At 45.1% G+C, this 27981-nt stretch overlaps 1 protein-coding gene across 1 annotated transcript in view; it reads left to right on the top strand.

The window, feature by feature from the left end:
- The window catches only part of EDNRA (endothelin receptor type A), a 132530-nt gene that overhangs the window by 31665 nt on the left and 72884 nt on the right, over positions 1 to 27981 (top strand). The window contains exon 3 of the mRNA XM_030191670.1: positions 19222 to 19349. Coding sequence (XP_030047530.1) covers positions 19222 to 19349 — 128 coding nt within the window. The remainder of the gene's footprint in view (positions 1 to 19221; positions 19350 to 27981) is intronic.

The following is a 27981-nucleotide window of genomic DNA, read 5'->3' as shown; positions in this document are numbered from 1 at the left end:
AAACATAGAAGAAAGACAGTCCCTGCTCAAAGAGCTTACAATCTAATAGACAAAAAATAAAAAGAGACTTGTGTCTCTTTGTTTTTACTATTGGAAGTGATGCTATCTTAATTGTGCCTAAGCTGCGTAACCTTAGAGTCATTTTTTGATTCAGGTCTGATGATGAGAGCTCAGATGCAGAAAATCATCAAGGATGTGTATTATAAGTTGAGATTAATAAGGGATTTGAAGGATCTGCTTAAACCATGTAATTTTCAGACAGTTATACAAAGTTTTGTGTCACCTTGTTTTGATTATTGTAATGGGTTACTTTTGGGTATTCAGGATTCTAACTGATAGTAATCATTACGAGCACATTTCTCCGATGTTAAAAAGGATATAGAAAACCATTTCGAATCATTTGTGTAGTTTATAAGATAATAATGGGATAGGTGTCTAAGGTTTGGGCTGCAAAACTTCATATTTAGCAGCCTACGTGGTCCATAGGAGCCAACTTTTCAAAATTATTGGGGGTGCTAAGCTCAATGGAAATGACCCCTCCCTGGACGCATACAAGGAATTTTCTCAATATTGGGGGTGCTCAAGCACCCACAGCACCCAGAGTCAGCTCCTATGGTACCATGGAGGGTCAGTATTATGAACGTGTAATTTGTGATCGGCCCAGAAGTTCTGGATGGTGGAGAGCAGAAGTGTTTTTTAAATAAATAAGTGGACTAACACGGCTGCCACATCATTTTATCCCATCAACATTAGAAATAATAAGCAAAAACCAAACACATAAGAACATGAGACTAACACCACTTCAGACAGCTGGATACAGAAAAGGAAATGTCTTGCCATAGTATCAAAAGCTTGTGTGAAAAGAAAGCCATGAAAAGTAGCCTCGTTAGTGTTCTGTACTGCCATTGTGTCATGCTAACTGCTAACATTACCTGGTAGTATTGTTCTCTTGATTGATATGTTATCCATAAAATAAGTTCGTGCATTTCTGTATGTCTACCTCCCTCTCTTCTCTTTTCATTTTGCCAATCACCCCCCCCCCCCCCCCCCATCGAATGGGGCACCCAAATTTTCCTGAGGACGTCCTCGCAGGAAGGGGCAGGGAAACCCGTATTATCGAAACAAGATGGGCGTCCATCTTTCGTTTCGATAATATGGTTGGGGACACCCAAATCTCAACATTTAGGCCTACTTTAGAGATGGTCATCCTTAGAGATGGTTGTCCCTGGTTTTCGGCGATAATGGAAACCGAGGACGCCCATCTCAGAAACGACCAAATCCAAGCCATTTGGTCGTGGGAGAGCCAGCATTCATAGTGCACTGGTCCCCATCACATGCCAGGACACCAACCGGGCACCCTAGGGGGCACTGCAGTGGACTTCACAAATTGCTCCCAGGTACAAATCTCCCTTGCCTTGGGTGCTGAGCCCCCCAAAACCCACTCCCCACAACTGTACAACACTACCATAGCCCTAAGAGGTGACGGGGGGCACCTACATGTGGGTACAGTGGGTTTCTGGTGGGTTTTGAAGAGCTCACATTTACTACCACATGTGTAACAGGTAGGGGGGGATGGGCCTGGGTCCGCCTGCCTGAAGTGCACTGCAGTACCCACTAAAAAAGCTCCAGGGACCTGCATACTGCTGTCAGGGAGCTGGGTATGACATTTGAGGCTGGCATAGAGGTTGGCAAAAAATATTTTTAAAGTTTTTTTAGGGCGGGAGGGGGTTAGTGACCACTGGGGGAGTAAGGAGCGGTCATCCTCGATTCCCTCAGGTGGTCATCTGGTCAGTTTGGGCACCTTTTTGAGGCTTGGTCGCAAGAAAAAATGGACCAAGTAAAGTCGGCCAAGTGTTCGTCATGGACGCCCTTCTTTTTTCCATTATCGGCCGAGGATGCCCATGTGTTCAGCAAGCCCCAGTCCCGCTTTCGCTATGCTTCCGACACCCCCCCCCCCCCCCGGTGAACTTTGGTCGCCCCCGCAACGGAAAGCAGTTGAGGATGCCCAAAATCAGCTTTCGATTATTCCGATTTGGGCAACCCTGTAAGAAGGACGCCCATCTTGCGATTTGTGTCAAAGGATGGTCGCCCTTCTCTCTCGAAAATAAACCTGATAGTGTGCACACCCAGACGACCAGCCAAAAATAAAATTCCCAACACCACAAAGCAAAATAAAAACTAATCCTGCTGTGCCCCCAAATACCACACAGGATTTGTTTGGAGTTGTACTTTAATGCATAATACTATGAAGCCTCAAAGATGTTGTGGACTGCCAAAAGGTTATATGATAGCATTTCATTCTGAAACATCCCCAGTACCTACATGTGAGGCACCAAGAGAGAAATATGCACCCCTGAAGGTGGACTTTATGGCCTGAAGGCTCCTAAAATCCCATTCCCCAGCAGCTTCTTGCAGATCAGTTGACACATCCTCATTTATATTCACATATGTCGGAGATGGAGGGAGCTAAGAATTGATTCAAGAGCAATTTGAAAAAGCAGCTGGAAAGGAAAGTTGGAACAAGATGAATTCCCTCCTTCAAAGGACTGATTTGGTAAAAGCAATACATGTGTTTTTGCCACAGAACCTTTAGAAAACAGCATCCCCCACTACATGCATGTCTGAAGAACTGGATTTTGTATTTTCTCTGAAAGAAACGTGGCAGTATTTTTCATTTTCTTTTAACAAGCTGTCATCTGTGGACATGCATACGAAAAGCTGCAGAAGAATGTCTAATGATAAGCCTGTCACACAGAAAAAGTTTACTTACGAGAGTTAATTACTTCTTAGAAAGATAGAGCCTATTTTTGTGTAATCCTTTCTGAAACATAAGTGACTGAGAAATGAATATGATTTCTACAATTATATACAAGTATATTCTTAGGAAGTTTAAAAATAAAAATGTTGGGCTTTACCAGCTTTAACTTTCTGGATAAAGTTTTCTTGTGGGATCTGATGTACAGGCTATTGCCCGTTATTTTAAACTTTTCCTTCTATGGGAAATGAAAATACTTTTTTCCAGTTAATGTTAGTTGTCAGAGGAAAAGCAAAAGAGAGATAATGAGACTGAGAGCTGAAGGAGTATAATTGTCTAGGGCAGTGGTCGGCAAACCGCGGCTCACGAGCCACATGCGGCTCTTTGGCCCCTTGAGTGTGGCTCTTCCCGCGAGTCTGCTCCCCGCCACTGTCCGGCGCTCACAGTCAGTCCATAGGCGCCTGCCCTCAGCTCCCCGACAGCCCTCCGTCCTTTTTCCGTTCCTGCCGATGGCCGCTCAGCATTTAAACTTCTTTATTTTAAGTTGCAGCGAAGGGCCGATGGCTCACCTCCTCCAGCCTTTCACTTCCCGCTCAATGCCCCGCCTTCCTGATGAGGTATTTCCTGTTTCCGCGAGGGCGGGCGGGAGTCACTGAGCGGGAAAGGAAAAGCTGGAGCCTGGAAGTGAGCCGTCGGTCGCTACGACTTAAAATAAAAAGGTAAGGGTTAAACCCTGGGTGGCCACGGCCGGCAGGAATGGAGAGAGGAGGGCTGTTGGGGAGCTGAGGGTGGTGGGCAGGTGGGGGCGGGGCTGGGTAGCAGTGCACTTCAAACTCATGCTGCGTGGGGTGGGGGTGGAGTTACACAGTTTCCTTGAATGGTTGGTTTTAATGCTGTAATTCTATTAAAAGTAGTGAATGGTAGATACTGTTTGCACAAGTTCCTTGCACTTTGAAATAGCCAAGACAACGGAGTGAGTTCAGTCCTACTGCATAATGTTGGCCAGGACTGAGTTTTTATCAAAGGCCAGCTTAGGAGTACCCTAATTAAGTTAATAACAATGTACCTACCTATATAGTTTAAGTTTAAAAAATTTGGCTCTCAAAAGAAATTTCAATCGTTGTACTGTTGATATTTGGCTCTGTTGACTAATGAGTTTGCCGACCAGTGGTCTAGGGCCTGTCAAGAAGAAGCAGATTTACTGCACAAATACTTCTGGTCATAGGAGCCAGCTCTGTGCGTGCTGTGGGTGCTTGAGCACCCCCAGTATTGAGACATTTCCTTGTATATGTTCATGGAGAGGATATTTCCACTGGGCTTAGCACCCCCAATAATTTTGAAAAGTTGGCTCCCATGCTTCCGGTCAATATTCATGGAAGAGGAAGATGAAGCAGGACCACAAACAACTGCCAGAAATATGAAAGGAAGTGAGAAAGCATACGTGTATAATGTTGTTTCTGGATCTGAGGCAGAAAAGATACATAGAAACATGACGGCAGATAAAGGCCAAATGGCCCATCCAGTCAACTTATGAGGTTCATAAGCCATGATTTTATTAGAGGTAGGTCCTGTCAGATGAGAGTGATCAATTTGTTTGACACTGAACAACCCCCCCCCCCCCCCCCCCCACCCACACACACGTTCATACTCAATCTCTCTCTCCCCTCCCCCCCAGAGGTTTTGGGGAAATGAAGGATTATTTTGCTGGAGTAATTGTGTTCTTATTCTTCTCCCCCCCCCCCCCCCCCCACCTAATTTCAGTAACTGTCTCCCCCATGCTGATCCATCATCTCCCTTCTGTCATCCCCCTTCCCAAAACACGCATATCCCCTTTTTTTCTCCCTCCCCAATCCAGCATCTCTATTTTCCTCCCTTGGCTGCTGGTCCTAATCCAACATCATATTTTAGTCTTATCCATTGCCTCCTCTGGCACTTGGCTGCCATCAGCCCTGCCCTCTACCCCAGTCCCACTAAACCAAACAGCAATAAAGGAGACAGAAGCTGCTGGGCTTTCCCTCTTGCCTGCATAGTAATAGGCTTTGTCGGTCCTGATCCCACCCCTCAAAAGAAGGAAGTGACTTCAGAAGGGGTGGGATCGGGACAGGCAGAGCCTATAGCAACGCAGGCAAGAGAGAAGGCCCTGTAGCTTCTAAGATGTATTCTAATTTACTAATTTTCTCACTACATTATTTATTTATTTATTTATTTATTTATTTATTTGTTATAACGTCCATGGTTCCTATTTGTTTATTTATTTATTGTTTTATACATATGCTGATTTATTCATGTTGATAGATTTTTTTTTCTTTTTTATGTGTATTAACCTAGAACCCTGACACAGGTGTTATTCACCGAAACACAGACCCTGTCGGATCTCACCAATAAAGCAAAATTGAGACACCCCCACTCTTGAAAGGCTCCTTGTGCTTTTTTTGCTATTTGCATTTACTGTTCTGAATCGATTTCTCTCTCCTTTGTGCAAGTCCATACAAAGGAAATTAAAGCATAGTGGGTTGTGAACACAACTGGTCAGGCTGTCTTTAAATGAAGAGCACAGAAGGTGGCGCTTACAGAGGGAGAACTTCTAGATAAAAGAACTGCGGGGGGGGGGGGGGGGGGGGGGAAGTAGCACTGCAAGTCTCACCAGTTTCTCTTCTTCCCTAACCCCAACTCATCGCCACAGTTTACCATCCTACTTCCAACCCATCTATACCACACTCACGCTATGCCTTTCAGTCCACCCAGGCCCATCTATATAAGTACATAAGTAATGCCACACTGGGAAAAGACCAAGGGTCCATCGAGCCCAGCATCCTGTCCACGACAGCGGCCAATCCAGGTCAAGGGCACCTGGCAAGCTTCCCAAACGTACAAACATTCTATACATGTTATTCCTGGAATTGTGGATTTTTCCCATGTCCATTTAGTAGCGATTTATGGACTTGACCTTTAGGAAACCGTCTAACCCCTTTTTAAACTCTGCCAAGCTAACCGCCTTCACCCCGTTCTCCGGCAACGAATTCCAGAGTTTAATTACGCGTTGGGTGAAGAAACATTTTCTCCTGTTTGTTTTAAATTTACTACACTGTAGTTTCATCGCATGCCCCCTAGTCCTAGTATTTTTAGAAAGCGTGAACAGATGCTTCACATCCACCTGTTCCACTCCACTCATTATTTTATATACCTCTATCATGTCTCCCCTCAGCCGTCTCTTCTCCAAGCTGAAAAGCCCTAGCCTCCTTAGTCTTTCTTCATAGGGAAGTTGTCCCATCCCCGCTATCATTTTAGTTGCCCTTCGCTGCACCTTTTCCAATTCCACTATATCCTTCTTGAGATGCGGCGACCAGAATTGAACACAATACTCAAGGTGTGGTCGCACCATGGAGCGATATAACGGCATTATAACATCCTCACACCTGTTTTCCATACCTTTCCTAATAATACCCAACATTCTATTCGCTTTCCGAGCCACAGCAGCACACTGAGCAGAAGGTTTCAGTGTATTATCGACGACAACTCCCAGATCCCTTTCTTGGTCCGTAACTCCTAACATGGAACCTTGCATGACGTAGCTATAATTCGGGTTCTTTTTTCCCACATGCATCACTTTGCACTTGCTCACATTAAACGTCATCTGCCATCTATAAAACCCATATTCTCTCCATCCCAGCCAGTCCTCAATAGTCCCTCTTCCATACACTTTCTTCTCTCTCTCAGATCATCCCCATTTCTTTCTCAGTCCATCCCTGCTTTAATGTCTACTTCCTCCTCCTCCTCTCATCTGTTTATTCTGTTTTTCCCTCATTTCTGTCTCCCAATGCATTTTGACTTTTGTTTTAGAGTAGGATGTTTAATACCCCCCCCCCCCCCATACCTACACCAATCCATTTTATACTTCTCTGTTCTCTACTTCTTCTGACCTGACCTGCCTTGCCCCCTACTAATTCCTCCCCCATTAGGTTCCTTCTCACTCCACCTTGGTCAGTGCCCCTCCCCTGAAGGCTAGGCTCACCCATTCCTCATAAGCAAGTTCCTGGCAAGGATCATATTCCTACTCTGTCTTCCCAGAGCCCCAGACATCATTGCTTTTCTTCCTCTCCTCCAGATCATGTTTCTTCCTGCCAGCAACCTTCTCCCACACAGCTCATGATCCCTCTGACTGTGTGTACTCCTGACCCACAGCTCCACTATTAGTTCCTGTCCCCATCACCCAGCTTCTCTTCCCTTTACAGCTCCTTTCTGCCTCTGCCAGTATTTCAGAGCATTATTGTCTCTCTTAACCAGTAACTCCTTTCTATTCCCTTCACCTCTTCCTTGCACCCTTTATTCCTCTCTGTCTTTTTTTACCATACTTTAGCAACATAGATAACAGAGCTGCCAAGGGGTCCCAATTTTTGAGAGGGAGATTTTAGTACACACCCACAGCCCCGCCCCACTTTGCATTGGCTCCACCCACTCTACATGGCTCTGCCCCCCCATGTCACACCTCAAACCAACGGCCATTTCAGAAAATATTTTATTTACTAGCCTAACACCCTTCTCAATTGGCTTTCAGAGGCCAAAACCTCCTGCCTCAGGCCAGTATAATGCTGTTATGGTATCCTCTCCTGACCTGAGGAAGGAAGTGTTGGCCTCTGAAAGCTAATCAAAAATGTTTTAAAATCAGCGAAGGTATCACCTTATTTTCTATTTTGTGTTTTATTTGCATTTATTAAACTTTATTAACACAGTTACCGTATTACTTTATCCTAAATTAAAAATAAAATTATTTTCTTTACCTTTGCTGTATGGCCATTTACTTTTTCTAATTGTGTTGATCCCAGTCTCTTGATTCTGCTTTCCTTCGTCTTCTCTTAACTCTTTTGCCAGGGTTTCCTGGCCATTTGTCATTTTTCTCTCCTTTTTCTTTGTTTTCTTCAATATTTTTCTAACTCTCTCTCTCTCTCTCTCTCTGTCTAGATTTAATTCATTCTTACTATCCATTCTTTAATTTCCTTCTTTTTACTTCATCTACCTATGGCTTTTCATCTTTTCCTCACCCTTGTTCTCCCCATGCCCCTTCCTTTTATTCTCCGGTCTTTCACTATTCCCCTTTTCCATCTAGCAGCTCTCCTCTTTCTCTCCCCATCCTTCCAGTGTCTCCCCTCTTTCTTTCTGCATCCTTCTAGCATCTCCTGTTTCTCCCTACCCTTCCATCCTGTGTCTTCCCTCTTTCTCTCCCCATCCTTCCACCCATCTACCCTCTTTCTTGAACCTTCCATCTAATGTCTCTCTCTCCCCCCTTCTATCCAGTGTCTATCTCTCTACCCTTTTCTGTTCAGTGTCCCTTCTCTCTCCACATCCTTCCAGTCTCTCCCCTTTCTCTTTGCATCCTTTCATCCATTTCCCCTCTTTCTCTCCCTATCCTTCATCCAGCGTCTTTCTCTCCCCATCCTTCCATCTGCTTTCCCTCTTTCTCCATCCTTTCATCCGTCTTCCCTCTTTGTCTCCCCATCCTTTCATTCATCTACCCCCTTTCCCAATCCTTCCATCCAGTGTCTCTCTCTCTCTCTCTCCCCTTCTTTCCATCCAGTGTCTCTCTCTCTACCCTTTTACATTCATCATTTCCCCCCTCTTTCTCCCCATCCTTCAATGTCTTTTCTGTTTCTCTCCCTATCCTTCCTTCCAGCGTCTTCCCTCTTTCTGATCTCAGCCAGGATCCCCCCTTTCACCCCATCCTTATCACCAGCAGCTTCTCTCTTTCTAAAGCCCTTCTCCATCTCCCCTCCTTCTCTCCCCACTCTCTCTATTTTACCTCCTGCCTCCCGCTCCTCCTTCCACCCGATCTTCGTTTCCTGGCCACTGCTGTTTCTCCTGTTGAGCAGCAGCGGCCACGACAAAAAAAAAAAAAAAGAGCTAACAAACAAAAAACATTTTTTTAAAGCAAGCGTGGCACCGCAGACAGCCTTCAGGCATTGGCTGTTGGGTCTGCAGCCGCTCCTCTCTCCTCTCTGTGCCCGGAGTAGCTAAGCGTAGCAGGAAGTCAATCTCAACTTCCTGCTGCAGGGGCAGTGGCTTGAGAGGAGAGAGGAGCGGCTGCAGTGCCGACAGCCAATGCCTGAAGGCTGCCTGCGGTGCCATGCTTGCTTTTTTAAAATTTGTTTTGTTAGCTCTTTTTTTATTGTTGTTGCAGCCGCTGCTGCTCAACAGGAGAAGCAGCAGTGGCCGGACATGGAAGAGGGAGCTAGAGCCATGTGTTTCAGCGGGAGACTTTCCCGCTTTGGCGGGACTGCGGGAGATGACCCGCCAAAGCGGCAGTCTCCCGCTGAATGCAGGAGACTTGGCAGGTCTGAAGTAAAATTGTCATGCCAATAAAGTTATTGAATCTGTCTGTTCCTTTTGTCAATGCGTCTACTGCAGTTGCCTTCCCCATTGGCAGCTGCTAGGCTACAGCAAGTTGCAACTCCTTCCTCCCCTGCAGTCTATTGGACAGTCACCTCCAGCCAATAGTCTACAGGGAGGAGGCGGGAGCAGTAGCTAGGATACAGAAGCACTTCTTTTGTTTTTTTCCTATACCTCTATAGCATGGAGCTTGCTTCTCCAAATCTACAGACTTACAGGGAAAAATATTGGTGGTGCTTAGGCGGACTGGAAATATATCATGTCCCTGGGAGGAGTAGAAGTTAAGAGGGTTTTCTCACCAGCCACAGTCCCAGGTGCCAAGGGAGAGGTAGAAATTATGGATACCCAAGAGGACAAGTCAGGGGAAGCTGCCCTGGAGTGTGAACACAGGCTGCTAAATGTAGTATAAGTAACAGTCTCTAGTTTGTTTTCAACCTGTTTGAGGTGAAGAGGCCCTGGGGTGGCTTCTGTGTTATTTTATAGTGAGTAAAGGAATGGTGGAGAAGAGGTGAGGAGAAAAAATTCAGTTTGTTTCTATCAGCAGTGCTAGAGAGCATATTTTGTTTTTGCTTTGATTCATTTCTGACATGCTTACAAGACAGAGAGAAGGAAAGGGGGGTGGGAGAGTTGACCCAGCCCTTAAGGGTGAACTGTTTGCTGATACCTGAAACTTCTGAATAAAAGAAGTTTGGAAAGTAATTTACTGGCTACAGATAAAAACAAGTTAGCTAGAACTGTGCAGGGGAGCCAGGTGAGCCCTAATTGCTTATTACACTGAGAAGCTCAAAGAAAGACAGAGTTTGCCTAAAGCAGCCTGCAACCAAACTTAAAGGGCTAGTACTGTGCTGTTCTAGTCCAGATGTGGTCACAAAGATTCAACAGTCAGCATAAACCATTCTCAAATAAAAAACTTTACCAGTAGACTCTCAATTCTTAATTCAACTCTTCTTTAATGCAGCAATCATAGCAAACAAAGAAAATCAGCTTACAGTTCTGTTGCTTGGAAAGAATTGTTGCTTTCTGCAAACAGAGTCTGTATCTAGCCACCTCAGGCAAGGAGATGGCCAGAACCTCAGCCCAGCTGAGAGGAAAAACTTTAATACTCAAAGGAGAAAATGTGGGAATAATGATTGGGGAAAATGGTAAATAATTTTGATGGAATCATAATAGATTAAGAGGGATCAGCCCCTAAAACAGCTGTTGATCACAAAGGTATGATGGAGAGCCCCAGTCTTCCTATCATAGCTCCCAGGAGAAAAGCGGGAGGGCAGGCCCTGGCCCAGAACTAAGAGCCAGTAGGAAAAGCTCACAAGGAGTCAATTACAGGAACCTGTAAACTATAGGGATAGCAATCCTAGTACATAGTACTATCTATACACAGACAATGCAATTGAATGCAAGTAATATTCATACTAAATATACATAACAATGCACCCTGCTACAACGAATATTAGGGCCAAACAAGTAGCTTGGGTTCCTACATTGGCTGCCTGATCTTATGAAAGCCCAAACTGAACTTTACTAATCATGGAAAATCTACAATATACCTGTTCCAACAGTAGATTATAGATATTTTGAGAATAGCTGGAATTAACTTTACTTTCTTAAATAATTGTGAAATGTGTGCTACTAAGAAGCTGGTATAAAATGTATGTACGTACTTTCCATTAAGTAACTTTAAGAGGAAAACTATACGTATGCTTTCTTTTAGAAAATTGGTACAGTTTATGCACGCACATGCTGAACTAGTTATGCAACCTGTCATAAAATGTCTCTTCCTACCACACCAATAAAATACAGCAACAGAAACCGGATGGGAGAGATAGAGGTGAGGGGAAGGAACAGCTGGGAGCAATGTGGAATTAATTTTTAGGCAATCTCAGTCTTTTGTGCCCATCAATTAAAATGGAGAAAAGTCCAGGGGCCTGTTTCATCGGTTACGTCCTGTTGGCTATTAGACGAAGCATAAACTACTCAAAGAAGAAACATCTGCTAACCTTCTGCTGCGGTTTGCGCCTTTGTTAGCAAAACAGCTCACTATTCTCATCAGTCCTCTCTTCTAATGAAATTCATATGGTATTTTTTTTTACCAAGCACTAAATTGCCCAGAGGATACATTAATGACCCTTTGACACTACTCTTCAATTTCGTTTCTCCTTTGTAAGATGTTTACATTGTTCCGATTGCTCGTTGTTGGTAGTTGTGAGTCTTGTCACTCAGTTATCGTACGGAAATTCAAGTAAGTTATCACAGTCCTGAGAGATGATGAGAACTCGGTCTACACGCACAGTCCCACTGTGATATAATTTCACATCATTATTTCAAACAATCCAGAGGTTTTCAATTCAGTCCTGGTGGCACACCCAGCCAGTCGGTGTTTTCAGGATATCCCCGTTGAATTCAGGGGTCGGGGGAGGGGGGAGCGCTTTTCCAGCTGGAAAAGACAGACCGTTACAAATTCCTCCACAGAACCTACATATTGACCAAATCCCTCATCTGTTACACAAGGAAAGCGCAGGCCATCATTTAGTAAAAAAAACATAAGAGACTGCAAACAAGAAACAAATATGTGGATTTAAAAAAATGAAATAGAAAAGCACAAAAATCAGACTGAGCAGTGAAACCCCAAAGAAGGAGAAACAGAGATGCATTTCCTTCAGTACAGAGCAAAATACAAAAAAAAATGGACATTTTCAAAGCTGATTGTATCTTTCTCTAAATATCAACAATAAATTTGTCTGTATCCTCGTTTTCTGACCATTTTATTTTTCCAATTGGGTATCTTTCTTTATCACTTCCTTTTGTTGCTTTTCTTCAAGCCCCTTTCCAGGATCTCATTTCCATTTTCTGATGACGATCCTTCTATCTCTGTTTTTGTCTCCATTTCACTCACCTGCCTTTTTATGTACCTGTAGCTAGATTTTTCCCTTCTCCCCCTAATCCTCTGTCTCCTCTTTTACCTACTTACCAGCTTTCTACTTCCTACACTTAACTCCAGGGCTGTGCAGTCAGTGTTGTGAAGTCGGAGTCGGCAGCAATTTTGAGTGGAGTCAGAGTTGGCAAAAATGTATCAACTCTGACTCCAGCTTCTAAACAAAAATGTACATTATAATATACTAGTAAAACAGGCCCGTTTCTGAAACAAATGAAACGGGCGCTAGCAAGGTTTTCCTCAGAGTGTGTATGTTTGAGAGAGAGAGAGAGAGAGAGAGTGTGTATGAGAGAGAAAGTGTGTGTGAGAGATGGAGTGTGTGTGTGAGTGAGAGAGCGAATGAGTGAGAGAGAGACAGAGAGAGTGTGTGTGTGTGTGTCTGTGTTTGAGAGAGAGAGTGAATGTGAGAGACAGAGAGTGAGTGAGTGTGTGTGTGTGTGTGTGTGTGTGTGTGTGTGTGTGTGTGTGTGTGTGTGTGTGTGTGAAAAAGTGAAGCCTTCAAGCCTTGAAGCATTCGTGCGCTCTGTAAGGCTCCATCTCCTCAATTGACGACACGTAGTTCTGGAACGTTGCAGGAATGCTTCAAGGCTTGAAGGCTTCACTTTCTTGGCTTCAGAATGTTGGAGGTGCATTTTATTATATAGGATGGTAAAATTATCATTTTATATTTAGGTTTTGGGTTTTTTGGCCTGGATCTAAAGTACTGGTAAATATAATACTTTAGATCCAGAACAACAAAATTTAAAGCCTAGTATCAGTAAGAGTCAGTCAGACAGTAGAAAAATAAAGTAGTCGGAGTCAAAGGTTTGGTGTGCTGACTCCACACCCCTGCTTTCCTCCCTTCTATTCCTACTCCTCTCTCATTCCTTCCCCAGCCTACTATTCCTTGAATTTCACTCAATCTTCTGTATTCATCACTTCCCCAGCTTCATCTCTGCTTGTCACCTTTTCACCAACTCCTGCTCCTTTCATCCCCTTCCCACCTCCAGTCCCTTTGTTATGTCTTACTCAGGCTTCCATTCCCTTTCTCTCTCACCTATATCACCTTTTTGTATCCCTCACATTCTTTGTAGCCCTCTGTCTTTTCCACTTTCCCCAGCAGCCTTTGTCCTTAACTCTTCTCCCATATTTCCTTCTCCAGCATCACCAAACACTATTTCCCTTCTTCAATATTTTCTACCCTATCTTTCTTCCACCTTAACACCAGTATCCATCTCTGTGCCCCTCCATCTTCACCTTCCCTTGCATATGCCCATTTTTCTTCCCCCCTCTCTTCTGATTATATCTGCCCTTCTCCTCCTCCCACCACCAATGCCCTCCTCTCATCCCCTGTATCAAGCCGATTTCCAAGCCCCAGCTGCCACCTGCCTCCTTGTCACCCCCCCCCCCCCCCCAGCTCAGTTTTTCCATCCTAAGTATCAGACTGGTCTCATCAGCCCCCTTCTCCTACCTAGGGTTACCATATGGCTCCAGAAAAAGGAGGATACATTGATCCAGTCCAGGCTTTGCTTTCATTGAAAACAATGGAAGTAAAACCGGGACTGGCTCAATCTGCCCTCCTTTTTCTGGAGCCATATGGTAACCCTACTCCTACCAGCCCAGCACCACTAAATCCATGGCACAGAAGGGAGCTTTCTTCACTCAAGCTACTTTGGCCACCAGCACCACACAAGAGTTGGAAGTAGAGAACGTGTAGTTAGTCTCTGGAACTCTTGCCGGAGAATGTAGTGACAGCAGCTGGCCTTACGGAATTTAAAGGGGGTTTGGACAGATTCCTGAGAGAAAAGTCCATTGAACATTATTAATTTTTTTTTTTTTTTGGGGGGGGGGGGGGTTGCCGGGTTCTTGAAGCCTGGATTGGCCGCTGGCGGAGACAGGATGCTGGGCTTGATGGACCCTTGGTCTTTTCCCAGTATGGCGGTGCTTATGTACTTCCTGTATCACACATGAAACAGGAAGTAGATTCTTTCTGATTTTAGCAGCTGTGTGGTGCCAGCAGCTAGAACAGCTGGACTTAACAAAAGAGCTCATCGTTCTGCTGTTCATTTATTGGCACCAGACCAGTAGCAAGGAGCAGCTGGCACAAGTTTTGGTGGGGCAGGGGCCACCAGGCTGGGGCCAGGAGCAGAGCCCACCATGTGCCACCCCCAGGGCCTGTCTTAGGCAGAGGCGACCAATGCGGCCGCATAGGGCCCCGCGCCTAAGGGGGCCCCACGCAGCCCGCCTCAACTCTGCCTCCGCTCCGACCTCCACTCGCCTCGGACGACGACCGCATCATTCATGATGATCCCGTGACTCAGCCGCTCCACTCCCGCCATCACCAGCGCGGCGCCCACCCCCGGCTTGGGCCCGCTGAGCCCGCCATCAGCTCCCGAGTCCCCGGGCCCCGGCGACAGTAACTTTGCAGCGAGCCAGGCAGCGACGGCCCCGCACCCGACAGTGACAGACAAGTTGCAGCACGACGGCTCACCTCCAGGCTCCAGCTTTTCACTTCCCGCTCAATGTCCCGCCTTCTGATGAGGTATTTCCTGTTTCCGCGAGGGCGGGAGTCACTGAGCGGGAAAAGCTGGAGCCTGGTCCGAGGTGGTGAGCCATCGTTGCTGACTGTGGTGCGAGCGAGAGCGTGTGCAGACTCGGTGGAGCCGAGCGAGCAAAGCAACAGACAGGGCTGCCTACAACAGTTGTGCCAATCCATTAAGGCAGGCAGCAAGCCAGGTATGATGATAGCTTTTTTTCTATAGGAAGAACCTTTTTGAATTAAAGTACTGTCTGTCTCTGTGGTGGTGGTTTGAAATGTTTCAGCTGTATGTCCACCATTTTGTCAAAGGTTTTGCCTGGGACCCTTGCTTCCAGTGACAGTGAGCCACAGTAGTCCCCTTCTTCCCCTCTTCAGTCCCTGCCCACCTTTACCCATAGATATCCCTTTAATCATCTTTTACCTCCCTTCTTCAATGCACCTTAATTTTATTAATTCTTCCTTCTGAGCCTTACTCATCCTCCCCTAAGTGCTCCCATATGCCTCATCCTTCCCCAGGGTTCACCCCAAGTCTCACCTGTACTCCACTACACCTCAGTCACCCTCCACCCTCCCAGTATCATTCATTGTCTCACTAGTGCTGCAACACATCCCCATCTATCTTCCTCCCTTAGTGCTCTCCCACTCCAGATCCTGTTATCCTTTCCCAATATTTATGTCCAAGCCTCTCATCTCCCCAGTAGCCTGTATTACAGCCTTAGTCATCCTTGCCGCAGTGCTCCCCTAACTTCATTCATCCTTCCGCTCTCACTCATCCTGCCTCCCCAGTGTTTCCCCTATTGTTAGTCACTTAATTTCTCCACTGCTTCCCCAGGTATCTCCCTTCTACTCGCCACATCCAGTGACTCTCCCCTCTTCACCTCCCTCCAGCATCTCTCCCTATCCCTCTATGTCCAGTATCACCCATCTCTCTTTTCCTCTCCATGACCACTGTTTCCCGGCATTTCTGTCCTATTCCCTTGCACCCCTGGTGGTCTAGTAGCTTCTCTACGGTCCCTATTTCATCCCATGGCCTCAGCATGCACCTCACACCATCTCCCCTCCAAATGGGGCCAGCCCTATCACTTAGGCGATTGCCTCGGACAGCAGCAGTACAATTACCATGGCTACCTTCGCCTGTCTCTCAGGCTCCAGTACAATAATCTTATCAATGGGGTGGAGCTAGGGTGGGGCGGGGCTAGGATGGGGCCCCGCCAAATTGGTCTGCATAGGGCCCCGCACTTGCTAAGACCGGCTCTGGCCACCCCCACCTTCCCCCCTGTTCAGAGACACCAAGGGTGGCCCATCCAAACAGTAAGATACACCATCACAATGACTGAGATTTTCTAGTGGTGCATCTGGGCTATAAATTTGGAAAGATCTGCATGTTTTGCTTTCAAAATGCTGCAGAGACTCTTATGGCTGTGATTCTCAACCTTTTTTGTTTTTTAAGTTAGGACACACTAGATGGACAATGCTTCTATATGTGACACACTACATGTACACAGAATGTTACGTCAGAGAAGGCGGATTGCAGTAGAGAGAAAACACTAGGGCTGGCGACAGGGCAGCTTCTGTGAATGGCTGCCACCACCGGTGGCATCTTTTGGGCCACAAATGAAGGTAAATCATGGGGAGGGGGGAATGGAAGGCAAGATGCTGGCCTGGGCAGGAGAGCGCTGAAGGAAGAGATGGATTTTCAGCAGCTCCCTAAAAAGTGCCACCTGAGGCCTCCGCCTCAGTTGACCTAATATGGCCAACCATGTCTGTGTCCCTTCCATGCTTCTCCCCTGTGTACGTCCTCCTTGCAAAAATCCGCTTGTAAGTTATGCAAGTGTTTTCAAAATATCACTTAAGCACAATTTTGACATACCTGTGCACACATGCATACATGCATCAGTGTCAGTATTGTGTACATTTATACACATAGGATCAAATCCTATAAACCGTGCTGAAAATCGGCGCTGAAAAAATAATGTGCTAAACGCTAATTAGATTGTAAGCTCTGTCGAGCAGGGACTGTCTCTTCATGTCTACAGCGCTGCGTACATCTAGTAGTGCTATAGAAATGATAAGTAGTAGTAGTAGTAATAGTATTCTATAAATGGCACTGAAAGTTAGGCCAGGATTGGCACCTGGTGTAAATCCTCACATCTAAATTAGGCACAGAAACCCCCCCCCCCCCTTATTCTAAAACAGCCCACATAAATTGTAGGAGTGTCCCTGATCCGCCCATGACTGTCTCATGGCTGCGCTCCCTTTTTAGAGCTGCACGCAAAATTTACACGTGGATCTCTGCGACTAAAAACGCACAAGTAACTTTCAATTAATGCCAATTAGTGTCGATAATTGATTATTAGAACCCAATAATGGGCACTAATTGGCTCATTATTCAATTAAATTGGGTGCCTGCCTAAATTTGCATGCACAATTTTAAGTGCCATTTACAGAATTTCAGAGATAACCCATGTGTAAAGTAAGCATATAATTCCCCCCCTCCCCTACCCAATATTCAAAACTATTTAACTAGCCACATATGGCTCCTGGTCAGTTAAATAGCATTTAGGTGCCTAACCACGGATATTCAGCGGGAGATAACTGGATATTCAGCACCAAACCAGCTATGTTGAGTGGTTAAAATAGACCGGTTAAATTGGAGGCCTATACAGTTAGGGAGGGTTTGGGATGGGATTGGGTGTGGAATAGGTTTGCAGTTGAAATTGTTTGAAAAGTTAAGACATGAGACATTGTATTGTTTGATTGTGTATTGAAATTTTCAGTTAAAAAAAAAAAGATTTTAACATAAAAAGTATATCAGCATCTTACTACTACTACTACTACTTAACATTTCTAGAGCGCTACTAGGGTTACGCAGCGCTGTACAATTTAACAAAGAGAGACAGTCCCTGCTCAAAGAGCTTACAATCTAATAGATAAGAGTGAGACAAATATAGGACAATCAAGCCATTGTGACATCACTGATGAGGTTGGCTCTTAGGCATTGGTGGAATGAGGCATTATGACATCACAATCTCAGCTCTGGTTAAATCACTGCTATATGTAATACTACTACTACTTAACATTTCTAGAGCGCTACTAGGGTTACGCAGCGCTGTACAAATTAGCAAAGAAGGACGGTCCCTGCTCAAAGGAGCTTACAATCTAAAGCATAGCCAGTTAACTTTTTAGCGGCCAAAATAAACCTGGATATTCAATGCCAGTCACCAGAAATGCCCCGCATTGAACAAGCGGGTTTAACACCGGCAGCGGACAGCAAATGCACTGCCCGTCATCAGCTGAATATCGAGCCCCCATTTTACAGAATTTCCCATATAGGTACTGACATGTTCTGTGAGAATTCAGTGCCATTAGTCGGATAGTGCTGCTGAATATCCCCGAATGGTCACGGCTAAGAGAAGTATCCAGATAACTGCTACAGTTATACAGATATTTTCCTATAATTATTGGGCCCTACCTATCTGTCTATATCTATAGATAGATGGATAGATAGAGTTACCTATCATCTACGGCGTAGTCCCAGGATACATGATAGACCTCATAGATCTACCAACAAGAAACAGATCCAGATCAGTGGGGGGGTGGGGGGGGGGGGGATGGACCTGGGTCTGCCTGCCTGAAGTGTACTGCACCCATTAAAAACTGCTCCAGGGACTTGCATACTGCTGTCAGGGAGATGGGTATGGCATTTGAGGCTGGCATACAGGCTGGGAAAAAAAAGTTTGTATTTGTATTTTTTTAGTGTGGGAGGGGGTTGGTGAACACTGGGGGAGTATTGGGAGGTCATCCCCCATTCCCTCCGGTGGTCATCTGGTCAGTTGGGGCACCTTTTTGAGGCTTGGTCGTGAAAATAAAAGGACCAAGTAAACCCAGCAAAATACTGATGAACGCCACTTTTTTTTTCCATTATCCGGGAAAGCCGGCCATCTGGTAGCCACGCCCATGCCCACCCATGTCCCGCCTTGGCTACGCTGCCGACACGCCCCTTTGAACTTTTGCCAGCGCGGCGATGGGAAAGCGGCGATGGTGTCAAAAACGCCGCTTTCAATTATACGGATTTCACCGCTTTTGAGAGATTGCCGGCGATCTCCCGATTTATGTCGGACGATCGCCGGCGATCACTTTCGAAAATAAGCCTGATAGTCGCCTCAGGGATCATTTGCAGTACAAATAACACAAGAAGCAAATCTTTTTCAGTGAAAGGGTTTGTTTGTTTTTAATAGTACGAGGGTAAAAATGGGTAGAATCAGAAATAGGAAATATTTTTTTTCATAAAAAGTTTTGTGGATGCATGGAACCCACAAATGATAGCGATCATAAACAGGATAAGAATTCAAGAAAGCAGGAGATAAGCACCTTAGATCTGAGGCTTAAAGCTTGTGATTAGGAAGGCTCTGCAGTATTGCATCAGGCATAAGCGAGACTAGGTGGGCCGTGTGGTTCGTATGCTCAGTCATTTTCTTTGTCTGCAGAACATAGCAGTTCATTCTAATCTCTCAGCTTCAACATTTTGCAGAGAACTTGTCCTGACACACTCTGAGGCATGTTCACTTCCTCTTACACACCGCTGTCTGCTGAATCACTGCTTGGTTTCTCATCACTCTTGTTTTCTTTCTTCAGCTCCTTGCCAGCCGGTGGCCATTCGATTCCTCTCCATTTGGGTTATTTCTCTGCAAACTGGTCCCCTTCATACAGAAGGCTTCCGTGGGAATCACAGTGCTCAACCTCTGTGCCCTCAGTGTGGACAGGTACAGTATGTCCCTACTTTTATGAAAAACTACACCAAACAACTAATTGCTGATGACATCATAATTTCTATATGTACCTTGGTTGCCTTCATCATTATCAATTTATGTGATGCATGTCCTATGCAAATTGAATGTTGTTGTTGGGTTTTTTTTGCTACTTTCTCTTTGATATGGTAGGGAAAGGGGGGGGGGGTCATAAAATAGAACCACTGAAATGTCTGGCAGGCTTCCACAGGACACAGTAAGTGAAGGTTAATTGTTCCGCAGCTGGCTGCTTCCAGATGAGGTCCTCTTTGACTGTGGGAACAATGTATATCCAACTCCCATCCTGTCAAAAATCTCGTGATTATTTAATTGCTGAATGTACAATGCACTCGTCAAACCACTTTCCCACAGTGCCTTTCACGGATTTCTCTAATTTTTTGGCACCATATTACATAAGAATATAAGAGCAGCCACACTGAGTCAGACCAATGGTCCATCTAGCCCAGTATCCCATTTTCCAAACAGAGGCCAAGCCAGGCAGAAACCCAAATCATGGCAACATTCCATACTACAAATCCCAGGGCAAGCAGTTGCTTCCCATGTTTGTCTCAATAGCAGACTATGGACTTTTCCTCCAGGAATTTGTCTAAAACTTTTAAAAACCCAGATACACTAACTGCTGTCACCACATTCTCCGGCAAAGAGTTTTAGAGCTTAACTATTTGTTGAGTGAAAAAATATTTCCTCCTATTTGTTTTAAAAGAATCTCCATGTAACTTCATTGAGTGTCTCCTACAAAGTAGTAAATTTAAAACAAATTGGAGAAAATATTTCTGCACTCAGTGTGTAATTAAACTCTGGAACTCATTGCCAGAGAATGTGGTAAAAGCAGTTAGCTTAGCAGGGTTTAAAAAGGTTTGGATAGCTTCCTAAAAGAAAAGTCCTTAAGCCATTATTAAAATGGACTTAGGGAAAATCCACTCCTTATTTCTAGGATAAGGAGCACTAAATGTATTGTACTGTTTTGGGATCTTGCCTGGGCTTGATGGACCTTCAGTCAGTCTCAGTATGGCAACACTTATGTACTTATGTAATTATGTACTTTTGGAACAAGTAAAAAATTGATTTACTTCTACCTGATCTACACCACTCAGGATTTTGTGGACCTCGGTCATATCACCCCTCATCCATCTCTTTTCCAAGCAGAAGAACTGTAACCTCTTTAGCCTTTCCTGATATGAAAGGAGTTCCATCCCCTTTATCGCTCTTCTTTGAACCTTTTCTAATTCTGCTATATGTTTTTTGAGATATGGTGACCAAAACTGAGCGCAGTACTCAAGGTGAGGTTGCACCATGGAGCAATACAGAGGCATTATTGCATTTTTGATCTTATTCACCATCCCTTTCCTAATAATTCCTAGCATCTTTTGGATTTTTTGGCTGCTGCGGCACATTGAGCAGAAGATTTCAGCATATTATCTACAATGATACTTAGATCTTTTTCTTATTTGTTGACCACCCCCCCCCCCCCCCCCGCCCAAGGTGGACCCTAGCATCAGGTCACTGTGATTCGGATTATTCTTTCCAACTTGCATCACCTTGCATTTGTCCACATTAAATTTCATCTGCCGTTTGGTTGCCAAGTCTTCCAATTTCCTAAGGTCTTCCTGCAATATTTCACAGTTCGCATGTGTTTAACAACCTTGAATAGATTTGTATCATCTGTGAATTTAATCACCTCACTTGTCATTCTGATTTCCATATCATTTATAAGTGTGTTAAATAGCATCAGTCCCTGCAGCAGTCCACTGTTCACCCTCCTCCATTGAGAGAAATGACCATTTAACCTTACGCTCTGTTTTCTGTCCAATTCCTAATCCACACCAGAACCTTGCCTCCTATCCCATGACTCTTTAATTTTCTCAGGAATCTCTCACGAGGAACTTTATCAAAAGCTTTCTGAAAATATAGATATACTACATCAACCACCTTTATTCACGCCTTCAAAGAAATGAAGCAAATTGGTGAGGCAAGATTTTGCTGGGCTAAACCCATGCTGACTCTGTCCCATTAAGCCACGTTTGTCTACGTGTTCTGTAATTTTATTCTTTATAATAGTTTCCACTATTCTGCCTGGCACCGACGTCAGACTTACTTTCTTTTTTTTTTTTCATTCTTTGCCCAATTTATAACTTCTTAACTCCTTTGTAAGATTGTCTTGGTTGACCTTAGTGGGGACTGTCACTAGGTTAAACAGCACTTTGGAAGGTCAAGAAATCTCCCCTCTGATGTCACAGCCATCCCGTGAGTGTCTCCCTTGGATTATAGGGCCAGCTATGCAGTCCACTTTCAATGACAGGTCACACAAAAACTTACTTCCATCACCATTTAGTGTCTGCCCGTCATTTCTATCCCTTCCAACAGTCTTAATTCTAGTGTTCGCCAAGGTCTGAGGCCAAAATGTTGTCACTGCAATTATTATTATTATTTTTTTTATATATGTACCCCACGCTTTCCCACTCATGGCAGGCTCAATGTGGCTTACAGGGGGCAATGGAGGGTTAAGTGACTTGCCCAGAGTCACAAGGAGCTGCCTGTGCCTGAAGTGGGAATTGAACTCAGTTCCTCAGTTCCCCAGGACCAAAGTCCACCACCCTAACCCCTAGGCCACTCCTCCTGTGCTGCCCAAGCATTAAACTTATTTCCCCCCACAATAAACCTACACTCTGCCACCTGACGGACAGAAGGCTCAAAAACAAGCTGCTAGTGTGCAAGCCATGGGATCAGCCCAAGTCCCTTCGTTACCTGATCCTGATCTATAGAAATGTAACCGTCCCTAATACAACACCCTTTTTATACTATGACCCTTGCAACCTTCGCCATCAAAATTCCAAGTACAGTAGCTTGCATGCCATATGAAATGCAGTATGCCCGCATCAGTTTAGTACTGTAGGAGGATTCCACCAGGACTGAGTGATCTGTCCCAAATAAATTCAAATGTCTAGCAAATTATTTATTTATTTATTTATTACATTTGTACCCCGCGCTTTCCCACATACAGCAGGATCAGTGCGGTTTACATAGTAAAAAAAAAAAGCATTACAAAGGACATGTCAGAAGAATATTTACAAACTGTGATAAACCTAATGGCAACAGTGCCCAAGGGTGTATGAATTGGAATAGGGGAGATAGACAAGGAAAGAATAGGATAGGTAAAAGGGAAGGAGATAGGGAGGGATAAGGTATAAAAGGATGGAGAAGAGAAGATAGGAGATTGAGGATAAGGGGATTTGAGGATAAGGTCAGAGGTGCAATTGGTGTCAAAGTCAGCGTCATCTTCAGAGGTGGTGGGATGTGGGAGATGGGTGTAGGAGAAAAAAGTAATAAAGGGCTGATATTCAGAGCACGGAAGTTAGCCAGGCTGCCTCCCGCAGTTGATGGCGAACCCAGAAATTCAATGCTGGGCCGTGTCCGGTGACTGGCATTGAATTTCGGGGGAGGGGGGTGGCCACTATGCATATAGCTGACCTGCTAAGTTATAGCAGCTGAAGATAGACCTGCTATTTATGCGGGTCTATTTGGCCGCTAAACTCAGCCGCTCTGCAGAAGCGTAGCCAGGTTGAGGGCGAAGGGGGAGTGGAGAGTGGAGTGCTGACATCACCGGCACATATTTTACATGCACCAGATTGCATGAAAAATAGGCATTGGTGCCATCGGAAGTCCATTTGGGGGAGCGGCCGCTCCCCTGGTGACCCCCCCCCCCCCCAGCTATGTCTCTGCCACTCAGCCAATGAATATTGGTGATAACTGACTGTGGTATGCAACATAGCCAGTGCCCGGGCTAGCCACTAAGCGCTAATATTCAGCCGAGATAGCCAGCTATCTCACGCTCAATATTAGCACATAGTTGGCTTAAGGCTGTTTAACTGGCCAGGACCTGCTCCTGGCCATATAAATAACGCTGAATATCGGGCAGGAAGAGTTGAACTTAGATAAGCAGCTGAGCCATTTGCAGCTGAATTGCTATGAGTTTATTACCTTATGTTACACGAGTTTTCCTTGTTGGACAGACTGGATGGACTGTGCAGGTCTTTATCTGCCGTCGTCTACTATGTTACTATGTAATTTGAATCTCCACGTTCATTGTTTGAGTCCTTTTGACCCAGTTTGGGTGCAGATATTCATAAAGTGGTACTTATTTGGCAAATATGCACAGATTCACTTATCTTTGAACAGCTTAACCCTTTAGTGTGCAATGTTCCCGTAATAAGCCATATGGGAACAGATTGATGGGAACATTGGACACTAAAGGGTTATTAAATCAGTGAACGCGAGTATAATTGCAGTTCATTCAGTTTGCCCACATTGCTTAGCACATGTCAAAACAGATTGTGATTGTCCAAATAAATTAAAGGCAAAGACTTAAAGATCCAAAGCAGAGCTTAAGATAAGTCAGAGAAAGTTCATTCATGCATACTTTCCACTGTAAACATCTGAATTGAAAAAATCCCCGGCCTAGAACACACCCAGCCAGTTCAGCATTCAGGAGATTTTCATACAGTGGAAGCGAGGTATGCACATCTGTCTTATGTATATTCATTGTGGGTATCCTGAAAGCCTGACTGGCTGTATGTGTCCAAGGACTGGCTTGGGAGCCTGCAACACGGGCATCAGTGGCATATCTACGTGGGGCCAGGGGGGGCCTCTGCCCCCATAGATTTGGCCCTGGATCCCCCTGCAAATGACCCTCTCGACCCCCCATCCTGCCGCCAACCCGCCGTCGCCGTGGGCTACCTTTGCTGGCGGGGGACCCCAATCCCCACCAGCCGAGGAGGTCCTCTTCTTCCCGCGAAGGCTTCGTTCTGTTTCTTACATCCTGCACGTTGTAAGTGTAGGACGTCAGACTCACAGAAACAGAACAAAGCCTTGCAGATCAGCTGAAGCCTTCGGAGGAAGAAGAGGACCTCCTCGGCTGGCGGGGATTGGGGTCCCCCACCAGCAAAGGTAGCCCACGGTGACAGCAGGGAAGGGTTGGCGGCGAAATGGGGGTCGAGAGGGTCGTCGGCAAGGGTCGTCAAAGTTGGCGGCGGGAGGGGGGGTCGGTGGCGCTGGGGGGGGGGTAAAATGTGCCCCCTCACCTCGGGCTCTGGCCCCCTCTCCCGCCGAAGTCTGGCTACGCCCCTGGCTTGCATTAGTTGCTGCTCTAACTGTTGGATTCTATAGAGTGTCCAGATTTGGGCATGGAACCCAGATACACATGTAAACTAATCAGTCAATTAGGTGTTTACAGTGTGCTGCGGCAGCAAAGAAAGCAAATAGGATGTTAGGTATTATTAGGAAAGGAATGGAAAATAATAACGAGGATGTTATAATGCCTTTTGTATCGCTCCATGGTGCGACCACACCTTGAATACTGTGTGCAATTCTGGTCACTGCATCTCAAAAAGGATATGGTAGAATTAGAAAAGGTACAGAGAAGGGCAACGAAAATGAGAAAGGGGATGGGATGATTTCCCTATGAGTAAAGGCTGAAACGGCTTGGGATCTTCAGCTTGGAGAAAAGATGGCTGAAGGGAGATATGATAGAGGTATGTAAAATACTGAGTGGAGTGGAACGGGTAGATGTGAATCGCTTGTTTACTCTTTCCAAAAATAATAGGACTGGGGGCATGCAATGAAGCTACAAAGTAGTAAATTTAAAACATATTGGAGAAAATATTTCTGCACTCAATGTGTAATTAAACTCTGGAATTCGTTGCCAGAGAATGTGGAAAAAACAGTTAACTTAGCAGGGTTTAAAAAAAAGGTTTGGATAGCTTCCTAAAAGAAAAGTCCATAAGCCATTATTAAAATGGACTTGGGGAAAATCCACTGCTTATTTCTAGGATAAGGAGCGCAAAATGTATTGCACTGTTTTGGGATCTTGCCTGGGCTTGATGGACCTTCAGTCTGTCTCAGTATGGCAACACTTATGTACTTATGTAATTGGAGTTGATTGGCACTTAATTAGCAGTAATTAGGAGTTATGCCTACATTTGCCCTAAGCACTATTTCATAACATGTGTGCCTAAATTTCATAGCATACAATTCAAAAGAGGGCGTGGCCACAGGAAGGTCAGGAACATTCCCAAAACTTAGGCGTGACTTTACAGAATACTTGAATTTATGCGCCCAACTGATTTCAGTTGGGCACAAGAATTTACAGCAGGTTTCAGCAGGTGTAAGTCCTTACATCCAAAGTTGGGCCTGGGAATCCATGGTAAGTGCTTTTCTGTAAAGGTTGCTTAGCGCTAAACCACCTTTATAGAATTGGTACTTACCCCTGGATTCTATATAGCTCACCTAGCGTTCCACGCCAAAGTCCAGGCATATTCCAAACCAGGACATGGAACTTACTTGGCTTAACAAGCCAATCAGGGTTAACAGCACTTAAGCAATAATAAGCACTAATTAGCAATAATTAGAATTTACGCACACAACTCCCTCAGCGTATGCTGTAACGCAGTGTGCCTAAATTTTAATGTGCGCAGTCAAAAAGGGGCGTGGTTATGGACGGGGAAATGGGCGTATCCAAACTTTACATGCACTGTTTATAGAATATGACCCTCTGCGCCTAAATCTACACTCCGGGATCTACACCATGTTTTCACTGGTGTAAATTGAGGCTCATTGTTTTAGGCGCCAGGATACCAACTAAGCGTATTCTATATACCGTGCCTAAATCTAAGGTGCCACTTATAGAATTCACATAGGCGGAAATATTTTCCACGTGGATTTTTCAGGCGCTGTATATAGAATTCCCCTCCCCCTCCCTTAGTTCAGATCTTAGCAGACCCTAACTTTGCGTATCATTTACCGGCTCTGGCCCTAAATGCCTAACATGGAAGTTTGTATTATAGGGCACGATATAGCTTGTGACAGTGCCATGTACTCAACACAGAGGTCATGCCTGTGCATTAGCTGCTAACACTACTACTACTACTACTATTTGACATTTCTAAAGCGCTACTAGGGTTACGCAACGCTGTACAAACACAGCACTTAATGCAATGCAGTTAGCTACATCTCCAGTGTAGCTAACTGAAATTCTGCATGATCAGCAATACAATTCCCCAAAGTGCTAGGAACGCACCCATCAGGAAACATAGATGTTTGGGAAAAAACATACCTTACGCATGTGAGGTGCAAATCAATAGTGCAAGTTAGTAAATAAGCACTATAGTGTTTCTGTAACAGGACAGAGACATCTGCCAGTTGGACATACAAATGGTCCAGGACTGAGTCCAGATCAGGATTTCCAGCCCTCAGACTCAAGCTGAGAGTGGTATCTACTCTTCCTAATAAGTGGCGTAGTAATGGAAGACGGTGCCCGGGGTGGAAGGAGATGGTGGCACTCTCCCTCCCCCCCCCCCCCTCTTACTACACTACTGCCTATTTCTCAAACCCAGCACACTTAAGTACATACGTGTTGCTATACTGGGATAGACCGAAGGTCCATCAAGCCCAGTGGCCAATCAAGGTCACAAGTACCATGCAAGATCCCAAAACAGTACAATACATTTTATGCTGCTTATCCCAGAAATAAGCAGTAGATTTTCTCAAGTCCATTTTAATAATGGCTTATGGACTTTTCTTTTAGGAAGCTATCCAACCCTTTTTTAAACCCTGCTAAGCTAACTGCTTTTACCACATTCTCTGGCAATGAATTCCAGAATTTAATTACACGTTGAGTGAAGAAATTATATGTTGATACATATCTCTACCCTCGAGCTGGCAGCTGCATGTCCCCAGCATACACTCCCCTTGAGTGTGCATGCATGCACATCATTCCCCGGCCACTCCTCCTTGACACCCATGGACTTTGGAAAGCTTTACCCAGCATTGTCCAACATACTTCAGCCTCCTCTGAGGCTCCAAACTTGGTCCCAGCACTTTCCTGCTTCCCAAAATAGGCTACGTCTGCCCAGGTCCGCGCCAAAGCTCTCCTGTACATACGCGGGAAAACCGTGCAGGCCCAGAAGAGGCTTGGCCTGCAGACCCAATACAGCCCAGCCTTTCCTGCTGCCCAGTGCCTCCAGTCACACAGCATTGTGGCCTTGCTTTTTCCGGTCTGCCCCTCCACTTCCATGAGCTGATGTACACGTGCATGCACACAAGACTTCCAGGTTCGTGGCTGGAGAGGGAACACTAGTACAGCTGACACACTGCTTCCCCAGCCAGCACTGCCCAAGTAGAAAAAAAAATATTTAACCCACATGGGTTGCATTACTGCTCAATTGGCACCCTGCTAAGTCGGTGCCTGGGACGATCCACCCCACCCTTACCACCCTACTTTTCCTAATTATAGAAAGTCAGAGAGAGAAAAAAAATGAATCTAGGTAACATGAAAGTTACTGCCTAACAGGGAGAGAAACTGTATTAAACGTGGAACTGAAGGTCTCTCAACAAGAGCCGGAAGCCGCTTCTTCTATTTAAAACTGTTTTCTTTTGATTTTCTTGAGTTTATTGCCATAATTAAGCTCTTTTTATTGCCATTTTATGGTTGCATGGAAGTTCTTTTCTTTGCTGTGTCTAGAGCTTAAATGCTGGTTTGACCACTTTTGCCTATAACTGGGCCTCTCATCCTTCATCTGCCTCAGGTTTCCCG

Source organism: Microcaecilia unicolor, chromosome 2 (assembly GCF_901765095.1).
Source record: "Microcaecilia unicolor chromosome 2, aMicUni1.1, whole genome shotgun sequence".
In the NCBI taxonomy this organism is placed as follows: domain Eukaryota; kingdom Metazoa; phylum Chordata; class Amphibia; order Gymnophiona; family Siphonopidae; genus Microcaecilia; species Microcaecilia unicolor.
This window is presented reverse-complemented; position numbering and strand designations above follow the sequence as displayed.